This window comes from Procambarus clarkii, chromosome 44 (genome assembly GCF_040958095.1).
Source record: "Procambarus clarkii isolate CNS0578487 chromosome 44, FALCON_Pclarkii_2.0, whole genome shotgun sequence".
Taxonomy (NCBI): Eukaryota; Metazoa; Arthropoda; class Malacostraca; order Decapoda; family Cambaridae; genus Procambarus; species Procambarus clarkii.
Window position 1 is genome coordinate 18,953,571 of NC_091193.1, and position 22,098 is coordinate 18,975,668.

The window sequence follows — 22,098 nt, forward strand, 5'->3', positions numbered from 1 at the left end:
TGTAGGAGGGAAGGTTTGAGAACTGTGGAGAAGTGATAGAAGATGGGATGAAGCGGGAGAGGCTGAAGTAAAGATGAAGGGAGGAGGCTAGAATGAAGAGGGATAAATTATGAGAAACAGGAAAAGATGAGAAAATGACAGCGGATCGCAAAATTGGCCGTATTGTCCCGTTTTCTGCTGTGGGTCCTCTGGTAGGTGTCGAAGAGAAGCACCGCTGGCGAGTTTGTCAAGGCAAGTGATTGGAAGTAGAGATGATAACCGCACGAGGAACAACACATTATGATAACAAGTGTGTGTGTGTGTGTGTGTACTCACCTAATTGTACTCACCTAATTGTGCTTGCGGGGGTTGAGCTCTGGCTCTTTGGTCCCGCCTCTCAACCGTCAATCAACTGGTGTACAGATTCCTGAGCCTATTGGGCTCTATCATATCTACATTTGAAACTGTGTATGGAGTCAGCCTCCACCACATCACTTCCTAATGCATTCCATTTACTAACTACTCTGACACTGAAAAAGTTCTTTCGGAGTCAGCCGCTGTGTGTGTGTGTGTGTGCATTTATTATGCACCCCATACCCATCCCGTGGGCGGGGCTGGAAAGTGTTACAGAGACACATATAAAAGAGTTCCGGAAATGAACCCCATAGTTAGTTTAGCTAAGCAATTAACAATCTAGTGAAACTAGTTCCACAACTTTTTTTTTAATACGCACATGCATGTATGTACATAAAATATACATATATGCAAGAATATATCTGCAACTGAAATATATTTCAGTTGCATATAGTCCTGGGGACCATTCAGGTTTGTTAGCATATGCAAGAATATATATATATATATATATATATATATATATATATATATATATATATATATTTATATATATATATATATATATATATATATATATATATATGCATATTATATTATATAAAGGCGGGATCCAAGAGCTAGAGGTCGACCTGAAGGCACAAATAGGAGCCTCAGGCTAGAGTCTCACGCGTTCAAATGGCTCCATCCCCCCCCCACCCCCCATCGCCCCCCCAACCCCCCCCCCCCTGGCTGTCAGACTTCATGCCACCAGAACCATTCTTGAGTATCCCGTTCACTCAAGTGGAAAGGTCTACCAGTCAAATCACTGACAGGTCGGAGGGGGGGGGGGAAGGGGGGTAGTAGTTAAGCGGTCATGGGTGGCAAGAGTTAAGGGGTCAAGGGATAAGAGTTAAGGGGGGTATGGAGGGATGAAAGGGGGGGAGGGTAGGGGCAAGACCTAATAGAGAGAGAGAGAGAGAGAGACAGGTGGTGTTGACAAGTACCTGGTAATAGGGATGCACGAGTTAAGGGATTCAGGGATAAGGGAGTTAATGGGGCATGAAATAAAAACTAGTTGGGATAAGGTAGAGAATTAAAATTAATTGGGATAAGGCTTCGAAACTGTTAGGGATAATGAATAAGGGTTCGAAACTGTCAAGGATAAGGGGCAAAGGTTCGAAACTGTTAGGGGATAAGGGGGTGGGCTGAGGCCGCTGTTGGTTCATGAAGCGGTATATTCCCCCTGAGGAAAATCAACAGAGTGGGAGGACCCGACACGGGTTAGTGGTACGGCGAGTGACAGACTGACACCTTCACTCAAGCTTAGCTTTATGGCCCCCCCGCCCGCCACTTTTTGGCCACCCCCTTCCCCCTTAACCCCCCTCAACCCCCCTCACACCCCCCCTCACACCCGCCATGCTGACATGTTGACATGGCAAGTTGGTTTCTGACCCCGCCGCCCCTCCTCCCTCCCTCTCTCTCTCTCTCTCTCTCTCTCTCTCTCTCTCTCTCTCTCTCTCTCTCTCTCTCTCTCTCTCTCTCTCTCTCTCTCTCCACGTCATTTACTCACCTAAATTGGTTACATTCACACATGCCTCTTGTCAACAACGGATACATGGCCCTGTGGTGGCAAGCAGGTGGCACTCTCCCGTCCGTGATTTCCCCTTCTGGGTGCCACTGGGTGCCAGAGGAGCCGCCCCTGGCGCCGCTATTCACTATAACGAGCACATGTTGAAAATTTCATTAGTGTTCTTGCTGTTATTGTTATGTTATTGCTTGTTTGCTGATGTTCATTGGATTTTATTGATGTTCTTACCGAAGTTGTTCTTGACAATGTTACAGTGGCTGTTCTCGACACACTAACTATTCTTCACAAACAATATTAACACGAACGTTAAGCTTCTTTATTTGATCCAAGACGTTACTAATCTCTGGAAAAAGAATTCCATACCAGCCACAACCTCAACTACCCCTCCCCCCCCCTCCACCCATATACTTTTTACTGCCATAGACCTCTGACGGTACACATTGCCATCGTTGCCATGGTGACCCAGACTATATAACGTATATGTTCATCTAATCTCAAACCGTACCACTCAAATTGTCACTCCGTCGAAGCCACGTTGCGCTCCATACAAAGTTTGGCAGTCACTGCTGTCGAGTTAGAAATATTTTGATGGTATAAAATCATAAATTTGTCCCGGGACAGATATGAAGAGAGATTGGGTCCAAATCTGCCCGAGGAAATAATTCCTGAGGCGACCAGGAGGTATGGCAGAATGGATAAAAATAGACCCACGGACAAATAGAAGTGGGGGTGGTTAGCGAAGGTGGGTAGGGCCACACACAGCCCTTAGAGGGCCATCTTCCCGAGGGCCACCTCTCCGAGGGCCACCTCTCCGAGGACCACCTCTCCGAGGGCCACCTCTCCGAGGACCACCTCTCCGAGGGCCACCTCTCCGATGACCACCTCTCCGATGACCACCTCTCCGAGGGCCACCTCTCCGATGACCACCTCTCCGATGACCACCTCTCCGATGACCACCTCTCCGAGGGCCACCTATAGGGGGCACAAACGTCACGACTCAAGAGCTCTGTATTTACGAAGGAGCCGCCACCTCGTCTCCCACTCGGACCAATCTCTCAAATGCCATCATTCACGCTGGAGGAGGCCACGATACTCCACCCTCCACAAGATTCACACAATCAAGATGATTCACCGCCAAGGCTTTAAAGACAACCTAGCGTGATACGGATATTGTAGATTTATTAATATTTTGATAGAAACAGTCGTAACTTGATACATAATTTAATAAGGAACGTCTCAGTATTTTCCCTGAAACATGATAGAAACTGCATTTTAGAATTATGCTAAACTAATGCAGGTTTGAAGAATATACGCATGCAAGAATGAAGCATAAAGCAATGCTAAGAATGAAGCATAAAGCAATGCCAAGAATGAAACATAAAGCAATGCCAAGAATGAAGCATAAAGCAATGCTAAGAATGAAGCATAAAGCAATGCCAAGAATGAAGCATAAAGCAATGCCAAGAATGAAACATAAAGCAATGCCAAGAATGAAGCATAAAGCAATGCCAAGAATGAAGCATAAAGCAATGCCAAGAATGAAACATAAAGCAATGCCAAGAATGAAGCATAAAGCAATGCCAAGAATGAAGCATAAAGCAATGCCAAGAATGAAACATAAAGCAATGCCAAGAATAAAGCATAAAGCAATGCCAAGAATGAAGCATAAAGCAATGCAGGTTTGAAGAATCGTCTTAAGGGAGATAATCTAATTCAATTCTAGATATAAATTCCTTGTTCAGAACCACTTACGGAGAGAGGTTGGCAGAGTCAGCCAGGAACCCACGGTGACACAGGCAGTGGTCAGACACCCACCATGAAACTTGGGGGAACAACACTTCCAAGTTTACAAATGAACTTGAGGTTGAGCGGTAAAATATTCCCTTAAAGAGAGCACAGCCAGAAGAAATATTCCCAGCATGGCGTCAAAAGCCTACCAACAGATCAAATAAAAATGGCAGTTTCAACGTCGAAGTTTTTCGATTATTTTTGAAAATAAATCTTTTACACTCTTGTCCTCTCTCTCTCTCTCTCTCTCTCTCTCTCTCTCTCTCTCTCTCTCTCTCTCTCTCTCTCTCTCTCTCTCTCTCTCTCTCTCTCTCTCTCTCTCTCTCTCGCTCTCACTCTCTCTCTCTCTCTCTCACAGCCTTCCCCTCAAAATACTAGGTCATATCTCACTCTTCCGGTCAATAAATTCTCCAGTTGACTGAGAGGACTCGTATTATCTAGATATCTCGACCGTGTTAGTAAACAGAGACAGAGTGACCCGCCAATGGGGCTCCAGGAGACCCCGTTGGCCTCCACTATTTGTACCTTTGGAAACGTTGAGTTATTAAGTATAAGTCGGATCTAAACTTCCGGTATATACTTGTGTTTCACTGGCCAAATGTTCTATATGTTGCTTGAAGAGAGAAGCATGTGGAGACATGATTACCACATACAAAATTCTTAGGGGCGGGACAGACACAAGACAGACCTTAGCATAGGTGGTACACGAACAAGGAAAATACAGGTGAAACTAGGAATCCGAATGAGCCTCAATTATAATGTTTTTTCAGTGGTCAGTGTATTGAACAAATGGAATGCGCTAAATTGGGGCGACAGACTCCGGAAACAGTTTCGTATCGATTAAAAGTCGAGAGTTCGGGACTCGAACACTTAATACAGTCTTCTACAGTCCCTGGTGAGGACTCACGGCCGCTCCACCGGCGGCTTAAATAAACAGTAAAGCAGGCCCGTCGAATACTTCGGAGGGATCCGGCCGTCTCGTCTGCACACGCGGCCCCTTACAAGGAACTGGTTTGTAAACACACTAACATACATCCAATATCGCATGTATGAAGATCACAGGCTGCGTCTGCCCTCAAGATGCTCATTAGGTTATTGTCACCCCCACGCTCCTGGCACTCCAGTTGTCACCCCCACGCTCCTGGCACTCCAGTTGTCACCCCACACTCCCGGAGAGCGTGCAGAAAACCTTTACTGCTAGAATCCTCTCAGTAAAACATCTAAAATATTGGGATCAACTAAAATCTTGAACGCAGGCGGGAGAGATACATAATAATTTACCCGTAGAAAATAATAGAGGGGCTGGTTCCAAACCTGCACACAGAAATAACACCACATGAGACCAGAAGGCATGGCAGGATGTGCAGAATACCCCCGTTGAAAAGCAGAGGTGCAACAGGTACTCTGAGAGAGAACTCTATCAACATCAGAGGTCCGAGACTGTTCAACACGCTTCCACTACACATAAGGGGCATAACTGGCCGACCCCTCACAGTGTTCCAGAGAGAACTTGATAAATACCTCCAAAGGATACCTGATCAACCAGGATGTGATTCATACGTCAGGCTGCGAGCAGCCGTGTCCAACAGCCTAGTTGACCAGTCCAGGCAACAAGGAGGCCTAGTCGGGGACCGGGCCGCGGAGACGCAAAGCCTCGAAACCATCACAAGGTAAAAACAAGGTAACCAGGTGTTATCCGCGGTCCTCAGTCCTGCCGGAATGGGTAGTGAAAGCGAGAGGTGAAGGTGAGAGTAGTGAAAATGAGAGGTGAGATGGAACACCATCAATTAAAAAATGAACCAATTTATGACCAAAAACAATTACGTTGTCCCATAAGGAAAATATGAATATGAAACACGAACCAACACACATCGCCATGGCGGAGATGTTGCTGTGGAGGCTGAGAGTTCCTCTCAGGGATAAGATGCTGATAGAGGCTGCAGGGATGCTCACAGATGAACATCACTCTCTGTCTGACTGTCTGACTGTCTGTCTGTCTGTCTGTCTGTCTGTCTGGCCCTTTCTCCCACATGCAAATGGTATGATAATAAACTTCCGTACATCTTATTAAAGGCTCCAAGCTAGGGAGCGGCGGGGACCTCACTCCCAGTGGGACTGGCTCCCATACACGTACGTCAGACCAACAGCAGGCCAAGAGACACCGTCCCTTCTCCAAACTCAAAGTAATTACCTTCCTTTACAACAAGCCATGATGCCTCCTTATCTACACGATATAAAAAAACCAAAGATAAAAATCGAACAAGATAAAGGTGGCTAAAGTGGTCCTTGGAACAAGGGTCTATTAACGAGCTTACGAGTAGTTTAGGGTTGTTAGGCGCCATTACTCCCAGCATCCGACGCCGAGCCCAGATACTGAGGGCTTAATGGGCGAATAATCGATCCTTATCGGGGGGACGGTTATTGTTAGGCTAGGGTTGGAGGCTGGGGTTGTTTGGAGGTATGGTTGTTGGAGGCTGGGGTTGTTTGGAGGTATGGTTGTTGGAGGCTGGGGTTGTGCAAGCCGAATTTCTGGATTTAATCAATAGATATTGGCCGCTGGGTAGATAATTACCACACATCAATTGATATGAGAGATCACGATTGAGAAAGGGTGGCACATGATCCCGTCGGTCATCTTCCATGAAGGGATCATGTCTCTGTTTATTCCAGGTGAAGAGGTGACAACGTTCTCCCTCATCACCTCCAAGGCTACCAGGTGATAACCAGCACGAACCAAACTCTCACAAGTCAAGCCTGGCCCAGGACCGGGCTTCGGGTGCCTCTCAGGAACCGAAAACTCCCAGAACCTCATCCTTCAAGAACCTCGAAGTCTCAACTCTCTCTCTCTCTCTCTCTCTCTCTCTCTCTCTCTCTCTCTCTCTCTCTCTCTCTCTCTCTCTCTCTCTCTCTCTCTCTCTCTCTCTCTCTCTCCTAAGATTCACTAGAGTTAGGGCTTTTTAGAAAATAATACCAAAAGGAGATTGGAGAGACTTATTGGAGATTTTCTATTCAGAAAGAAGACAATACGAAGGTAACAAGGACAACCACACCCGTGGGCCCTAAGCCCATTAGTGGTTCAGACAAGCCCAACTGTCACCAACTTACAAGCCTCTGCCTCTTACAAAGAGATGAGGGGGGGAGGGAGGGGTGGGGAGGCATTCTTTCGCTATAGTTCAGTGTCATTCCAAATATTTTCGTGTGTGTGTTGGGCTTAGGACGGCTCCTGGCATGAGCGCTGATCACACGAAGGAACACGAACGATGTGCTTAGACTCTGTCGCCTTGAAAAACACAAGTTTGATATAATTTGGTTATCAAATGCCCTTATTGTGATACCACTGACCACCCTGATTGGTCCTAAATCAAGCCCTGACCGATCCTGCTCGGACCTGGTCAAGCCTGCCTGATCCTGGTCCGCCCTAACAAAGACAGCCAATAAGAGCGAGACAGGGTGAGGGTTTATTAGAAACGGTAATGTGATCCTAGTCTTAATTTAAAAGAAAAGGGAGGGGTAGTGGGGGGGGCACAGGGGGAATGTGAAAGGGAAGGGAGGGATAGAGAAGGTGGAAGGGGGAAGACAGATGATGCAACAAGCAGGGGGCCACAGGCTGCTGGTCTAGTTAACTAACCGCTACTGCATTCCTCTACTTGCTCTTTGCTCTTGTTAAGATCCTACCACTAAGGGTAAATGCCAGGTCAGGGCAATCAGAACAACAATATCAACACGAGGTATGATAGGCTACATAAGCAGCAACTTTACAAGAACTTTACATCACTGAGGCAACGGACACGACCACACTAGTCCACGGTTTAACAGGCAGCGCTACAAGGCCAATGGAAGCAACATTTTACGAATGGAAAAATACAGGGAGTACCAAACAGAAGGGAATCACAAGGGTATGTAAACGAATGAGGAATACGTAAGAAGAGGTTAAGAGAGCGTTAGGGGAGAAGCATGACAAGCCAACGACCAGCATAAAACACACTGATTGACAGTTGAGAGGCGGGAGCAAAGAGCCAGAGCTCAACCCCCCGCAAGCACAATTAGGTATTTAGGCAATTAGGTAAGTACACTGAAGAAAATGTCTGTGATCAGATCAACTTATGCACGAAAAGGGGAACACATCTAAAATGGTCAGGAACGAGTTGTTAGCTCTTGGACCCCGCCTTTCTAACCGTCGGTCATCTCCTGTACTGATTCCCGACATAATTTTCCCCTGTCATATCTACATATATTTTTCTCTCTCTCACACATCCCTCCCGGATGCAGCCCTTAGCAGCTGTCTAACTTCCAGGAGAAAGAAACTCTGTCCATTTGTTTCTGCTTCGACCGGGAATTGAACCCAGGCCCTTAGGACTACGAGCTCAGAGTGCTGTCCACTCGGCTCCGAGACCCCCTGTGGTGTTGGTAAGTGTGTGCTGGTATGAGTGGGTGTTCGTACGTGTGTGCTTGAGTCCGTTCGAGTCCGCCTTCAAAGGATCCTGCGTTCCCCGCGGATTTGTTATTGTTTTCGCCGGAGGCGGCTAGTTTATTGTTCACCCCATACTCATCCTGTGAGCGGTAGCGCAAAAAGGATTACAGAGGGCACAAAAGGTCTTTATCAGACCTCAACAGGGATGATACATTAACAATTTCTTCTATCCTTCACATCTTATAATTATAATGACACTATTCCTTACCGCTTGCCCACGGTCGGCCGAGCGGACAGCACACAGGACTTGTGATCCTGTGGTCCCGGGTTCGATCCCGAACGCCGGCGAGAAACAATGGGCAGAGTTTCTTTCACCCTATGCCACTGTTACCTAGCAGTAAAATAGGTACCTGGGTGTTAGTCAGCTGTCACGGGTTGCTTCCTGGGGGTGGAGGCCTGGTCGAGGACCGGGCCGCGGGGACACTAAAGCCACGAAATCATCTCAAGATAACCTCAGGATAACCACGACCTCTCCTCGGGACATGCTCGCCCAAGCTGCCGCCGACCCCCAAGACATAGACATCAATTTAAACGAACTACTTAAAAATAAATGCTTAAATATTGCTTAAATACAAATAAAAAATTAGCATTAATATTCATTAGAATTTGGTGTATGGATAGGCCTAAATTAGGTAAGGTGCTTAGGTTCTCTTGGCAAATTATTTGGCCTGCAATCCGTCTTCATGCTAGGCTCGTTAAAGCAGCGGCCGACCTCCCCCCACTCAAGATGCATTCATTGACTCTTAACGTAGTGTGTAATAAAAATAGTTTTGTTCTCGTGTATACAGTATACATTAGAGTTCTATGTGTAGTTAGGTGTAGGTTAGGTTAGGTTAGGTTAGGTTAGGTTAGGTTAGGTTAGGTTAGGTTAGTTGTTTAGGTTCTGTTGCCAATTAGTTCCATTTCAAGTGCGTGAGTGAAGCATTTACAGCGGTGCCATTCGAACACTGCACGTAAGCGAAGCAATATCCGAGACAGGTTCAAACGATCTCAGTTGTGAGTCGTGTGTGTAAGTGTTTTATATTTATAAACCAGGGGGGGCTCTGGCCCCCGGAATAACAAGCATTTGGTCTTTATTTATGAGGACGGCAATAATATTGTGGAATTATGCAGCGTTACCCCTAAGAAAGGTCAGCCTGGGTGTTTTAGATCCGTTAATTAATAGAGAGACAGACAGGACGAGAAGGAAGCACCTTTGGATCACAGCTTCAAAAGCAGATAATAAATTAACATAAACACAGAAACATTCTAATTTGAGCGAATCAGAATTCGACAAAATATGGTGAGAATGCGCTTGTCTACATGAACGTACTCAAATGTGTCTGCGGAGAGCGGGCTCCAGCTCCTGGGCCCCTGTCTTGGAATATCTTTAGCTGTTGTTTAGTTTACTTTTGTTAATATTTATGGTTGCCGTAGCTTTATTGTTTAGTTCTTACATTCTTGTATGAATCAAATGGAAGATCTTTGAATTTTCTCCATTTTCTATGTGCTTACTGTGTATGAGGTGTGGGTTCCTTGCTGGTGCTGCATACTAACGGAGTGGTCTCCCATGTTCCTTTCCCGTGAACACGCTCGTGCGCTGTGTACACATGTGCAGTTGCCGTGTACACATGTGCAGTTGTTGTGTGCACATGAGCAGTTGGTGTGTACACATGTGCGTGTCCGTGGTCAGCTGATCGCGTGTGGGAGGAGGAGGTAGGAAGAGGAAGCAGCTGGTTAAGACGCCGTTATGAATACAATCCTCTAAGTGATGTCTGGCCCAGCTGGTGGGCGGGCCACAGTCAGGGGCCCCTCTACAACACTGGCACAGTCAGGGGCCCCTCTACAACACTGGCACAGTCAGGGGCCCCTCTACAACACAGGCACAGTCACGGGGCCCTCCTACAGCCCTGGCACAATCAGAGGGCCCTCTACAACACTGGCACAGTCAGAGGGCCCTCTTACAACCCTGGCACAATCAGTGGCCCTCTGCAACCCTGGCACAGTCAGGGGGCCCCGTCAACAACACTATCACCATCAGAGGGCCTCAACAACATTCACACAACCAGAGACACTCTCAACAGTGCCACGTCACTTAACATAACCTAACCCAAAGAAAACCGGCTTCTGCTAAGCTTGTCTTCCCCCCCCCCCCCTGGTGCTCTGTGATGAGGGCTTCCTGGTAAACACAGACCCCCGGAGCACCGCCACACGCCACCACTGTGCTACTGGGCTTCCGATCTAACTTGAACCCTTTGTTTCCTTCCTGGGTGGTACTCCCTAAGCCCATTTTTGTAAGAGGCTCGTGTGTCGGACCATGGGAATTTATTTCTAATACTCGAGAAACGTGCTGTCTGTTCTCTCTCTCTCTCTCTCTCTCTCTCTCTCTCTCTCTCTCTCTCTCTCTCTCTCTCTCTCTCTCTCTCTCTCTCTCTCTCTCTCTCTCTCTCGTGATTTCCGTCCTTATGGAGTAGAACTCTAATAATTCTGTTTATTAGGAAGGATTTTCCTTCACTAAATTCATGCTTTCTAGGCCTAGTAATACTGGTAGTTACTATCTTCTACATTAGGCCTACCCAGGGGCCTGACGGCTGAGTGGACAGCGCTCGGAACTCGTAGTCCTAAGGTTCCGGGTTTGATCCCCGGCGGAGGCGGAAACAAATGGGCAATTTCTTTCACCATGATGCGTCTGTTCACCTAGCAGTAAATAGGTCCCTGGGAGTTAGACAGCTGCTAAGGGCTGCTTCCTGGGGATGTGTAACAGAAAGGAGGTCTGGTCGAGGACCGGGCCGCGGGGACGCTAAGCCCCGAAATCATCTCAAGATAACCAAGATAGCCATGTTTCATCAGTCTGGAAGTTCTTTTTTTCCGGTGAAGAGTTGAATACCTTTTCTTAATGCATGTTATTAGTTCACTATTCAGACACAACTTGATTTGTTGTTAATGCCTCTGTAGATCATTTGGGTGACCTACTGGCTCCACGTGTTCCCTCGTGTTCCTGAACCAATCACCATATATATTATATCTTTGCCACGTATATTCCCTTGGTGATTTTGCATGTGGTAATCATGTCTCTGTTTGACTATTTTCCAATAACGTGAAGTTGAACTTATTTAATCTTTCTTCGTAAGTTATAATTGAGCATTTCTCTGGACATATAAGATCTAAGCTGTGTGTTAACGTAATAGCAGCTAAGGACCCCAAGCAGAGATGCTGCATATTCCTAGAGTGGTCTGACATATGTGGTAAACAAGATCCTAGATGACTCCGTTATCCTGCTTTTAAAAGGCCTTGTTTCGTAGGCCAGCTGGACATGTTTATAACCCAGAATGCGTACTCGAACGATGACGTGTATTAATTAAATCATCACAGTCATCAAAGAGATTTACTTTTTTAGAAGAAATTTGTTTGGCCTTAGTCGTATACAGTACATAACGCAAACCTCGTCTGTCTGTCTGTCTGTCTGTCTGTCTGTCTGTCTGTCTGTCTGTCTGTCTGTCTGTCTGTCTGTCTGTCTGTCTGTCTGTCTCAGCACAACAACGTCCACTAGTGCATTCCCCCCTCTTGCATCAGTAGCTTGGTTTCTGACACGTCCGGCCCGCTTCCGCCTGGGGGCAGTGTGTGTGTGTGTGTGTGTGTGTGTGTGTGTGTGTGTGTGTGTGTGTGTGTGTGTGTGTGTGTGTGTGTGTGTGTGTGTGTGTGTGAGTGATGGGGGGAGGGGGGTTCGTCTCCCCTCTGGTGCTGGTGTTGAGAGCGGCCTCACGTCGCTACACCACAGCCTCGCATACGCAAATTCCTCTACTCGGCTCTTTTGATCTCGGACTCCCACGCTTCAGACGCCGGGTGCCGCCTCTGAGAGAGAGAGAGAGAGAGAGAGAGAGAGAGAGAGAGAGAGAGAGAGAGAGAGAGAGAGAGAGAGAGAGAGAGAGAGAGAGAGAGAGAGAGAGAGAGAGAGAGAGAGAGAGAGAGAGAGAGATAGAGAGAGAGAGAGAGAGAGAGAGAGAGAGAGAGAGAGAGAATGAGAATGAGAATGAATACAGGAGTCTTGCCCTGGTTGTATTTCTAATTACTGTTATGCATGCTGAATCAGTCCGTCCTCTTGCGGTTCCCCAACGTCAAGAAACTACCACACTAAAGTGCCCTTATCCTACATATCCTAACCTACCAGAGGACCCAAAACAGAAAAAACGGGATAGTATGTCAATTTCCGGAGCCGCTGCCATTTGTCCAGTACGTCGATTTTTTGGCCTTAGGATGATTATACGTCACGATACGACGTGGTATTTGGAGGACGGGTTGACTAAATAGGCTTAAGTGACTTGAGCATGGCTAGGTACTGACAGCCGGGGAAGGTTGTTGTTTTAGATTCCGCTACTAAGAACAAAAGTTCCAAGTAGCACGGGCTATAGTGAGCCCGTGACACAGGGCGGGGGGGAGCCCTGGCACAGGAGCGGGGCTGTAACTAGCCGGGAAGGTGTGTGTGCGTGTGTAAGTTCATACACCCTCCTGACCCAATGTGAGACAGGTCCTGTGTACACTAACCCATCCTAACCCCTTTCGTAATTAGATTAACATCTAAACTGGAGAACATGAACCCTGCACATAACTATAGCTTTGTGGAAACTTATAAACTCCCACGTGTTGACTAGAAACCATTTTACAATCATCAACCCATATTTGTGTTTATATTTGGATTTTAGGCTTCGGGACAGGTGCTACAGTTGGTTTGTGGCGACTCAAGGCCCGTTTTTTTACCGGAAACCGGTCCGTCAATTGTTTTACATCCGGGACCCTGAGTTAGGCCTACTGCTGAGTGCTTAGGGGGCAAACAGAAATGACGCCAAGTCGTTGTTTGTCTGTTTTTAGGCCTACCTGAAGCTTGCCAAAATTCTCCCTCATCTAATTAGTCTATCCTAGATTTAGTATAGTATGTTTTTTTTTTTTGTATTACTAGGCCTACGTACCTGGGTGAGAATGTTTCTCTAGTGCAGCTGTGGTAGGGTATATAAATAGGCCTATGTTCGTATGAGCTAGTGTAGCCTATTCAGACCGCTCTGTTTTATACGTATACACTACGTATGCGCGAGCATACATGTGCGTTTATATACATTAGCATATGTACACGTGTGTATATATGTGAGCATATGTATACGTATACATGAGCATGAATGTGTGTGTGCATACATGAGCCTACATATACGTGTGCGAGTGTAGCTATACATAAGCAAGAATGCATACATATTAAGGGGTGGTGGTGCCGGTGCTCAACACACCGTATGTTAATACGGTCCAACCGGGTGTGCTGTGGCACAGTGCCCCCTGACTAATGGCACTCTCCTCGACATGCTGCTGGCAGTGCCACGAGTGCCACGCCACTCACAAGACACTACAGCAGACATCTTTCTTCGCGTCGGACACAACACCATCCAAAAAATGCCTCGCCTGCCACAGTGCCACGGTAAATGTACTGTACTTCACCGTTACTACAGTGCCACGGCTAGTGCCCAATCCCTCAGCGGGCACCGCAACTCTATACCCTTGGCACAGCCACGTTCCAATGTGCTGATATCAGGCGAGGGAGCCAGAGGGGGAGGGGAGAGGGGGGAAGGATACACCGCCCTAACAGTCCGCCTTCCGTTCTTCTCTGTCCACCAAACACAATATGTTATTTATCAATATTTACTTTTGTTTGGTAACGATAACGTTTAAAAACGTCAAAGAATCATTTTCGTCTTTGTTGGGCTCTCTCTCTCTTGTTATTACCACAATGTTTGATCATAGACCATTCAAATCGTATGCTATTCAATTTACGTAAAAAAAAACTTTAATTTAACTTACACACCTGTACACCTGTTCAGTTCAACCTCGTAAGGTGTTACAGGTACACTACCACCACCTTCCGGAATCAGTGACTGGCTAGAAACAAAATCTCACATCAACTTACAACATTCATATTTTCATGTCTTCATAATTGTGTTTTGTAAACTTAGGCTACAACTGACATTTATACATTAGCCTAGGCACTGGGACCCAGTGTATTTATGAGCAGACATACAGGAGAGAATGGGTAGGGAGAGGAGAAGGAATAAATGATGCGGAGCAAGGAAGAGGAGGGGGGTAGGGAGCAAGGGAGATGTGGGAATAGTGGGTAGAGAGCAAGGGAGAAGAGGTAATAATGGGTTAGGAGTAAGGGAAAGGAACAAAGAATGGGCAGTGAGCAAGAGAAGAATGTGACATTTGCAGCTCCGCCTCCAACACATATACCATAAGTCTACCCGAGGCCTGAGTGGAAATTCCTAAAGCCTACCTTAAGTCTCAGCCTTAACTCTACCTTAGCCTACATGGAGCCTACATGGAACCTAAGTGAACCCTTCCTGGAGCCCTCCTAGAACCTACCTAGAGGCTTTCCTGGATTTTGGATCCAGAACCTCTTCCCAGCAATCTACAACCTATTTATTGCATTAGAGATGATAATACTTATATCTACTATGGATGGAAGTACAAAAATGGACTCTTGGACATACCAGAAAAATCTATGTTTTGTAGAGGTCTCGAGAAATATGGCAGCAACCAAACCTAACTTTTCCTAGGTCTAGTATAGTATGTGAATTTGCTAAATTAAGCCCAAGATTGTGCATGTTAGGCCTAGAATTGCCTATTTAGTCCTAGGACTGGTTAGTTTTAATTTACGGTTACTCTTTCACCTTTTGTTACCCCCTCCTTCAGGCTATAATAGTCCAGATTTTGTACATTTCATCCGCAGTAGCTATAGTTCCATTATTTGTATACGATTGGTTGATTGATCTGATCATTTGGTATAATGATTAGAGAGGCCTACAATGTTTATAACGTTTGTATAAATAGGTTAGTCTTCATTAACAAAATAAATATAAAATTTACACTGAATTGATCACGAAATGTTAGTAATTTATGCATATAATGAGCAGTGTGTCATTAGGCTACCTTAATTATAGGTCGTCAGGAGAGATGGACAGTGGTAAGCTAGTGTGGCACACTGTACTATGCGACCCCTCACTTGCTCACGGTAACCATCATTAGTTATGGCCTGTAACTGGATAGGTGACCACATGGATATAACCTCATCAAATCCAAGTGATCTTTAGGCTTTTTTTTTTGTTCTCACGACCCTGCATATATATATGTATTACTTAAAAAAAATATATATTATATATATATATATATATATATATATATATATATATATATATATATATATATATATATATATATATAAGTTAGCTCTAATAATTTTACTTCAAATTAAAAAGACTACGTCTAAAAGACAACATAAATATATGAACAAAATAGTGTATATATATTCGATAAAATTATTAGAGCTAACATTTACTATTATTATTATTATTTTTATAATTGTTGCACTGATTAGTTTTACTTGCAGGCTTACCTGCAGTCGGCTCCGAAGGTCCTCTAGCCCTCAGGTTAGGATCGCCTTGATCTAGCAGGCTGTTGCTTGGAAAGGCCCGCAGGCTTATATACATTACAACCCAAGATAGTCCGGCACTTCTTGACGACTTAGTGAATGATCTCCCACGAACCATTAAAGGTTCCAGACACTGTCCTACAGTCCTGGGCTAGACGGACATGGCCGTAGTCTGACATTATTCATATTATTCATTCCACTTATACATGGCGGTCTTCTCCTTTAAGGATAGCTACTTGTGAAGACGTTGCAGGTCCGCATCACACGTCATGGAAGGAAAGGATGGAGCCCACTAAGATGAGTAACCTGTTGTACAGTAGTTAGCACTGAGCATAGAACCTATTGGTTCACAACAAATAGGTCTCTAGGTTCGATTCTCGGCAGGGCGAGGAGTTTAGGAACTTTTCCTTACACCCTACTTTTGTTTACCTGTTGATGATTTCGAGAGTTCTTCTACCATAGCCTGGCCTGTGGCCAACCTTCCCTGGTGATTGCCCGAGTCAGGATTCATAAAGTACTTACGGATCCACTTACGAAACCTGTACATCTTTCCTCAATCATGACGGCTGTGTTTACATTTATTAAACAGTTTATGAGCTCCGAAGCCCTACGAGGTTGTTTATAACAATAATAACTTTGGGTTGTGGAGTGTCGAAGCTCGTAGATAAGTTTATTAAATGTAAACAAAGCCGCCATGATTAAGGAATGATGTACAGGTTTCGTAAGTGGATGGGTAAATGCTCGATGAATCCTGGATGTGGTCTATGAAGCTCTTTGTCTTCGTAACCCGGAGCCATCTCACCCTGGCTGATCCCGTCACCTCAGCAAATCTTTCACCCTGTCCATGGAGGACAGAAGAAAATGTATATATGCTAGTTAGCATTGTAAATGTGTGGCCACGTCTGTGGTAGAAAATAATAATAATAATAATCACCACAGCAGAAACGTGTACTGATGCCTATGCTTTCTTAGTAGTAAATAGTAATCTCCTATCCACTTGAACCAACGGGGATTATTGAACGCTGGCCATGGAGTAACATTTAACGTTGGTTGTTTTCACATATCCATACATTAAAACATTGATTGTAACCATGATATATATGTGCTTCAGTCTACAGTTTAGACCTATTGTCTTGTGTATGACCCTCTGTCCTGCGTGACAGTGAATACCACCATTATCCTCACTTTAATAAGACAATCAAAATCCTCAGATTACGCAAAATTGTAATTAATTTTGTCAATAAAGATGTTAATAATAATAATTTCACGTTGGTCCAGTAAACCCCGTCGCATACGTACGTGCTACAAGATTTGCAGATTCCAGATTTGAAAGTTGTTCTAAATGCATTGTAATTATTAAACAAAATATGATTAGGCTGCGATCAGATTATGGATACATTTCCACATATATAAACTGACTAGAACCAGCTGATAACTTGAAACATATTTAAATCTTGTTAAATAAAACGGAGCTTTAAATAATAATATATATATCCATGTAGGAAAGAACAATGTTTGTTTAATTGGTAATTTATGAAAATAAAGCTATCAAAAATTACAAAGAAGTCAGAAGCTTACATGTGCTTTATAAAGTAAAACAAACGTGTTATTTTTGTGACATTAACACAAGCAATCCGTCAAATTTCTTACCCCGGCTCTGAAAACTCTCCTGACCGCTAGAAATTGAAACTCCTTTCCAAAATTGTGAAACTGTATTGTGACAAGCTGTAATTACTAAACAAAAAATATAAATTCATCAACTCTTTAAAATACGACCGACCGATTGTAAGAAAATATTATTTTCTGTACATATCGCAATTTAAAGAAAATATATATTTTGTCCGCAGAAGAATTACAAACGCAATTAGTTATAGGACAGTTCACGCTGAAGCCTAGTTAACACGCCCGGCGTGTTAACTAGGCTTCCACAACAATCACTACTAAAAGCTCCCTCTGAACAGTAAATGAATACAACTTAAATCCGGGGAATACCACTTAAGGAACATTCTCACAACTGAACAACAATGCAATGTTCAAACCAGAATACAACACAAAATATATAAAAGACCCGGGTTTCAATTCTATAAAAGGGCGCCACACCACTGCCCTATTAACATCCCGCAGGTCATCCCAGCTCCTAGTTGTGATTCTCCAGCCTAGGAATGATCAGACCGGGGCCGCTAGGCAAACGCTGCTGTTGCATCCTTGCATTGCTTAGTAAGCCGGAGGTGTGTTTGTGCATCCCAGTATTACGTTGTTGTCTGAATGTACATACTATTATTATTAGTATTATTAAGTCGGTGTGCTTGTGCATCCTAGTATTAAGTCAGTGCGTCCTTGTGCATACTAGGAACAAGTTAGCGTGTGCATGTGCATTCTAGCAATACGTTATCGTGTGCTTGTGCATTCTAGCAATAAGTCAGCGTGTACTTGTGCATACTATCAATACGCCAGCGTGTGCTTGTGCATACTAGCAATAAGTCAGCGTGTGCTTATATTCTTTAAATAAGTGTTGAGATGAAAGCGTGACGCGCGCGCATTTTCAAACACGTTTTTAGCTTTGAGGTGAAAACATAGACCAGCATGAACCTAGATTAGATTTTGTCAGATTAACCTTAGTTAGGATAGAATATATTAAACACATAAAAAGCTTTGCGGTAACTTCTCACCAGAAGATCTGAAGCTCATTGTTGTGGATGTTAAAACGCAAGAGATGAAGGACAGTCTTGCACGTCACAATATGAGTAACATAACAAGTAACAACAATAATGAGTAACAAAGTAACCAAATACAAAATTTTAAAAGAAGGTAAGGTAAGGTAATTATCAGGATAAAGCACCAAGCCATTACGACTATATAGCACTGGGAAGGGGTCAGGATAAGGATTTGAGATGGGACGAGGGGGGGGGGGGGGTAAAAGAATGGTGAACTTGGGCAGTCGGGGGATTGAACGCCGACCTGCTTGAAGAGAGACCGTCGCTCTACTGTCCAGCACAAGTGGTTGGGTATTTTAAAATAAAGTGAAGGCGCTTTGGTCTATCCTGGACCATTATCAAATTCTCAACTATTTATACCCATTACAATGCTGAAAAAAGAGTTAAAATTAAAATTTGTTTGTAAGTTCAACTTTGAACTTAAGTGGTCTGCCTAATTTCGTATTCTTTAATATAAATACCTACTTTTATTATACAGAAATGTGTTGTTCTTCATTGTTGGAACATATACTTTCCCCGGATGTAATATAAATTACCTAAGAAAACCATCTGGTTTTCTCTTCCTATGTGGGTGTACTTACCAAGATTTGTTTGGTGGTTGAGCATTAGCTCCCAGACCCTGCCTCTTCTGCTGTCGGTCTCCTCGTACAGTGGCTCCCGACCCCTGTGACTTCTTTTTAAACTATAAATAGTGTTCTTACCTAAAGTGCTCGCTTGTATGTGTATGTGTGTAGCTCATTATGCACCCACAGACAGTGCCTTAACACGCTCTCACTAGACTACGGCACCATTTGTCCACGTAGGAGGCGCACCCGGAACTGGTCAGCCTCGGCGGGTTCCTTCAGGGACAGGCCCGCTGTGTATGGAAGTCACTCCCCCGGGCCTAGGCCCGCTGTGTATGGAAGTCACTCCCCCGGGCGTAGGCCCGCTGTGTATGGAAGTCACTCCCCCGGGCCTAGGCCCTCTTGTGTATGGAAGTCACTCCCCTGGGCCTAGGCCACCTGTATCGGGCTTTCAACACACAACAGTTGGCGTACTGGCGTACTCTTTACTGTTATGTGAAATGAAACATGCCCAAACGTCTTGTGCGGGAATCGAACCCCGGGAACTTTAATTTGTGAGCGGACTATGCTGACTACTGGGCTATAGAATAACCTACATAACTCCCCACTTGGGATGCTATAAAAGATGTAAAAATAATTTTGTTTCGTGATTGTGGCGAGGCGGTTGTAAAGCCTAATCATTTTGAAGAAATTAATGTACAAGTTATGGAATGGAACATTTAAAAAAAATTGCTTATAAAATGACATGGTTTGGTTACAAATGCTTCAATATACAGAAATACACACACAGATCATTTTGAAAATAATAAGTACATGGAAGAGAAATAATTGAGAGAGGAGAGAATTAGTCAGAAGAGACGTACTCACCGCGAAGTTGTTGTCACACTGCACTTGGGCCAGGTCCGGCACGTTGTAGATCTTGAGCTCCTGCAGCGCCCCCTGCAGGAGAGACAACCAGAGGTGTGTCAGCAACAGGTGCAGCAGCCGACGACACCCTACCATTACCACCACCATTGTCACCACCACACACGGCGGACCGCAACACCACTAATTATCTCTTCTTCAGATCACCTAAGTTATTCCGTTACGGTCTTAAGAGTCATTTTCGGGAGAGTAGCGACAAATTACTTTATTCCATGACGAGGCTTCAGGCGTCTCGTGTTGCTGTACTACTCAGGCTATGGTGATGATAGTTCACTACCTCTATTAACGTTCATTCCCCCTCAGTAGAGCATTGTATACTTGGTTGAGGAACCGATAATTTATAGTTATCGCATAATGAAATAACTTGTAATTTATTAGGGAGGCATATTTTGCGCGCGCGTGTATATTATACAGCCGGAACAATTAGCACATTGAACAAAACAATATTAGAAATATTGAGATGTTACATAGAATTATAAAGCTACAATCTATGTTAATAAAAATTTCAGTGCCAGGTTCATTTATAAAAGTGGCGAGGCACGGGGGATAAGGCACAGTAGGAGAGAGGGGCGGGGCGTGCGGAGGACAGAGCGGCCGTGCCCCAACGCGACCGTAGCCAGCAGCCAACTGAAGCAAGGAACTTTTGGGTACCTGAGCAGCATAAACACTCGGCCGACCCACGTCAAGAGCCCCCACACAGTTACCAAGTCATATATTCTTAAAGTGTTTAGTTTATTCCGACAAGTGGTTAATCCGAGTACACTTCCCGCTGCTGAGAGGCACCATCTGCCTCGCTAGCCAGACCCACTACTACTACACGTCCACGTGGATAATAATCACACTTGTAAATTGTTGTGATAGACAGTTAGGGCAGTTCATATACCACATGAGGAAAGTAATTAGCGATATGTGTGTGTGTGTGTGTGTGTGTGTGTGTGTGTGTGTGTGTGTGTGTGTGTGTGTGTGTGTGTGTGTGTGTGTGTGTGTGTGTGTGTGTGTGTGTGTGCAGGTGCTGCTCACCACCTGGGCACAGGATTCAGCTACAGACATCCGCCCCGGGCATGTTCTTACACCTTCTAAATAATAATTTTATTGCGCGCGTTTTTTGTGTGTAATATTATTGTGCTTGGTGATGAATGTCTCCTCTCATTTGATATTAGCATGAAAGTACATAATTAATATCGTCTCTTGTTTCATATGATAGACAAATGATTAAATAAAGACAGGCACAGGTATAGGCATTGAATAGACGCTTGTTTGAACGTTTTAACTCCCACCACACCTGCACAGGTAGGCCCACAGGTAGGTTTATATATAAATATATATATATATATATATATATATATATATATATATATATATATATATATATATATATATATATATATATATAACTGTAGTTCTGTTAACTTACAGATGAACGCGTCCACTGCCCATATTAGTGGGCAACAAACTCACAAGCAGGGATATAATCCCACGTCCGCATCGCTAACCTACATACATGATATCACCTAGACACAAACTGCATTTTTTTTGGCGTCAGGACGCACCCACTTTGACCGCTTATCTCCTGTCCATCTAATTTTACCATCCCATTAGCGAGTGCTTTATTCTTGACAAACATGCACTCAACCGCCTACCCTCCCAGGCCTTAACCTCACCTCCGTCTGGCTCTTTGGTACATAGTCATAACTAATTTTTTGTTTCGATTTTAGTTTATTTATTGTACAGCCAATCCTATATATATATATATATATATATATATATATATATATATATATATATATATATATATTCATCCTGTGGGCGGTAGTGGAAAAGGTTACAGAGGCACGTTATGGGTTCTGGAACAGAATCCACAAATTTAGCTAAGCAAGCTACTGTCTTGATAAGCTAGTTACTTAGTAACTAAAATATCGAGAGGTTGATGGTTTCACAATTTGTATGAACAATGCATACAACCTGTCCTCGGGTTATGTTCATTCCATCCGGCGGTCGACCCCCAAAGACGCTGTCATAAATTTGTATCATCCTGTTCATACGAAAAATTGAATTTTCTCAAATATTAATTAATATTATATATTAGCATATTGTGCGTATTTAGGCATTTGGTTCGGTTACGTGATTAGGTTCTGTTGGCGATTATTTGTATTTGTACAAATATTATATTATAATATAGGAGCAATATACTCCTATATTATATTATTAATATATATTTGAGAAAATTCCTGTTTTGAATGAACAGCATCTTAAAATGTATGAATGCGTCTGTGGGGTCGACCGCTGGATGTAATGGA

The 22,098-nt window shown here is 44.2% G+C and overlaps 1 protein-coding gene across 7 annotated transcripts in view; it reads right to left on the reverse strand.

Moving 5' to 3' along the window:
* LOC123750308 (collagen alpha-1(XVIII) chain) overlaps nucleotides 1-22,098 on the reverse strand; it is a 169,827-nt gene that overhangs the window by 123,934 nt on the left and 23,795 nt on the right. For all 7 annotated transcript variants that reach the window (XM_069300700.1, XM_069300703.1, XM_069300701.1 and 4 more), the window contains exon 4: nucleotides 19,745-19,816. In XM_069300700.1, the coding sequence (XP_069156801.1) occupies nucleotides 19,745-19,816 (72 nt within the window). The remainder of the gene's footprint in view (nucleotides 1-19,744; nucleotides 19,817-22,098) is intronic.